Raw genomic sequence first — 2,500 nt, 5'->3', positions numbered from 1 at the left:
AGGGTTTAGGGTTTAGGGTTTAGGGTTTACCCGGACACCATGAGGCAGCTTTCCTAACCAAGGCTTGCGCCGCAGCAGCTTCTCCTCTTCTGTTAGTTTGCTGCTGCTCTTGCTGCTGCTGCCTTTGTTGCTGCTGCTGCTGCCGCTGCGCAGCGGTCTACCATCTAACCGACGTCCCTCCCCAGCAAACGCCTAAAGGGTAACACAAACCCTAAACCCTAAACCCTAAACCCCAAACCCCAAACCCTAAACCCTAAACCCCAAACCCCAAACCCCAAACCCTAAACCCTAAACCCCAAACCCCAAACCCCAAACCCTAAATCCTAAACCCTAAATAAACGTTAGGCTTACGCTTTCTTCCTCAGGGGGTTCTGAAGCCTCGTCGCTGCTGATATATCCACCATCTGCAAGCAGCAGCAGCAGCAGCAACAGCAGCAGCAGCAGCAGCAGCAGCAACAGCAGCAGCAGCAGCAGGATTAACAGCAGCAACAACAGCAGCATGTTGATCATGAGCGACTGCAGGATCATCTGTTGCTCCCTTCTACGTCTATTTGGCCCAAATGTCATTTTAGGGTTTAGGGTTTAGGGTTTAGGGTTTAGGGTTACCTGCTGCAGGGTCTGGGACCGGGCTAGGGTTTTGCTGTTCCTCTGGTGCTTTAAATTCAACTTCAACATCCGTCTCAACAATTGAGACAGCAGGAGCGGGGCGTAAGTCCTATTAAGACACAAACCCTAATTTAGGGTTTAGGGTTTAGGGTTTAGGGTTTAGGGTTTGGGAGGGTTTATTATTAGGGTTTACAGACTGAATGAGGGGTGATGCCAATGCTCATCCAGGGTTCATAACTAGGGTTTAGGGTTTACGAGGGTTTACGCTTCATTAGGGTATGGGGTTTATAGGGTCTATTGTTTACAATATACGAAATTAGGGTTTAGGGTTTAGGGTTTACGTACCGCTACGCGGAGATGGTAGACGCAATCGAGGAAAGGGAGAGAAACAACTTCTCCCTTTGTTAATGCCGCATACCCCCTCAATGCCATTTCAAGCCTGAAACCCAAACCCTAAACCCTAAACCCTAAACCCTAATCACCGATGCCTTGCCCAGCTTCCACCGCGGAAAAAGTTGAATTAGGGTTTATTCCTCGATCTTGTAGGGTTTCAAGGATTCCTATGGTGAATTTACAATACTTAGGGTATATTTAGGGTATATTAAGGGTATATTTAGGATTTCTAGGGTTTAGGGTTTAGGGTTTAGGGTTTACAGAGCCTTAGGGTTACTAATATCCAAGAAATCTGTTTCTAATGGTTGAAGTTGAACAAATGTTCCTTTAGGAAGAGAAACATTCGTTATTGTGACTATTCCTCCTTCCTCTAATTCTAAATTCTGCATCATCTGTATACAGCAATCACACCAAACCCTAAACCCTAAACCCTAAACCCTAAACCCTAAACCCTAAACCCTAAAATCTAAATCCGAAATCTGAAACATTCGTTATCGTCACTATTCATCATCCCTCTAATTCTAAATTCTGCATCATATGGATGTATAATAAGGATACCAAACCCTAAACCCTAAACCCTAAACCCTAAACCCTAAACCCTAAACCCTAAATTTCAAAATTTCATATTTCACAACATAAACCCGAACTAAATCGTAAACCATAAATCTGTATTGACAGCCTAAACCCTAAACCCTAGATACAGACGCAGATTTAGCTTGCACAAACCCTAAACCCTAAACCCCAAACCCTAAACACTAAACCCTCAAATAAACCCTTAACAATTCAAGCATCGCAGAAACCACCCTTAACACACTGCAAGCATACGGTGAATTTAGGGTTTAGGGTTTAGGCAGCAGAGTATTGATGACATTGAGGGCTAGGGTTTAGGGTTTAGGGCTTACCCAGTAAGGCATGTAGCAGGTCCCTTCCTCTGATACGAACTCAAGGACTCCACAGTGTGTGAGTTTGTCCTGAAGCAGCCACAAACCCTAAACCCTAAACCCTAAACCCTAAACCCTAGCGGTCCCCATGGGCGAAAATAGAACCCCTTGTAGTGCTAAATTAGGGTTTAGGGTTTAGGGTTTACTTACCTTTGCAGGGTTGCAGATGCGGAAATGCATTGGCCAAGAAATGTGCAAACGAGCCAACGCATGCAGCGCCGAAGGAGGAAGAAGAACTGCACAAACCCTAAACCCTAAACCCTAAACCCTAATTCCCAAACCCTAATACCCAAGCTACTCACAGCTGAAACAAGGAACTAAACACTGCCTCCCTTGAGCCAATTAGGGTTTAGGGTTTAGGGTTTGGTGTGTGTACTTGTGTTTCCGCTTTCATGTGGTGTTAGGGTTTAGGGTTTGGTGTCTGTTTGTGTATCCTTCCTCCCCTACTATCCTAGGGTTTAGGGTTTAGGGTTTAGGGTTTAGGGTTTACTTTTATTGCCACTCTCTAGATGATCTTTAGCAGCAAAAGAAACAGGATATGCTGTATAACTAGCAGAAAA

General features: G+C 44.9%; 1 protein-coding gene across 1 annotated transcript in view; it reads right to left on the bottom strand.

Moving 5' to 3' along the window:
• Positions 1–2,500, bottom strand: part of EMWEY_00047880 (ubiquitin fusion degradation domain-containing protein, putative) — a gene marked incomplete at both ends in the record, with an annotated part of 6,541 nt that overhangs the window by 3,999 nt on the left and 42 nt on the right. The window contains 8 exons of the mRNA XM_013479320.1: positions 31–192; positions 352–404; positions 607–715; positions 952–1,045; positions 1,261–1,391; positions 1,902–1,970; positions 2,091–2,176; positions 2,431–2,500. The exon at positions 2,431–2,500 is cut by the window's right edge and continues 42 nt beyond it. Of these exons, the coding sequence (XP_013334774.1) occupies positions 31–192; positions 352–404; positions 607–715; positions 952–1,045; positions 1,261–1,391; positions 1,902–1,970; positions 2,091–2,176; positions 2,431–2,500 (774 nt within the window). The remainder of the gene's footprint in view (positions 1–30; positions 193–351; positions 405–606; positions 716–951; positions 1,046–1,260; positions 1,392–1,901; positions 1,971–2,090; positions 2,177–2,430) is intronic.

The sequence above is a fragment of the Eimeria maxima genome, genomic scaffold (assembly GCF_000499605.1).
Source record: "Eimeria maxima Weybridge genomic scaffold, Emw_scaff1056, whole genome shotgun sequence".
NCBI classification, from domain to species: Eukaryota; Apicomplexa; class Conoidasida; order Eucoccidiorida; family Eimeriidae; genus Eimeria; species Eimeria maxima.
The sequence above is the reverse complement of the archived record's forward strand: the minus strand, read 5'-3'. Positions and strand labels throughout refer to the sequence as shown.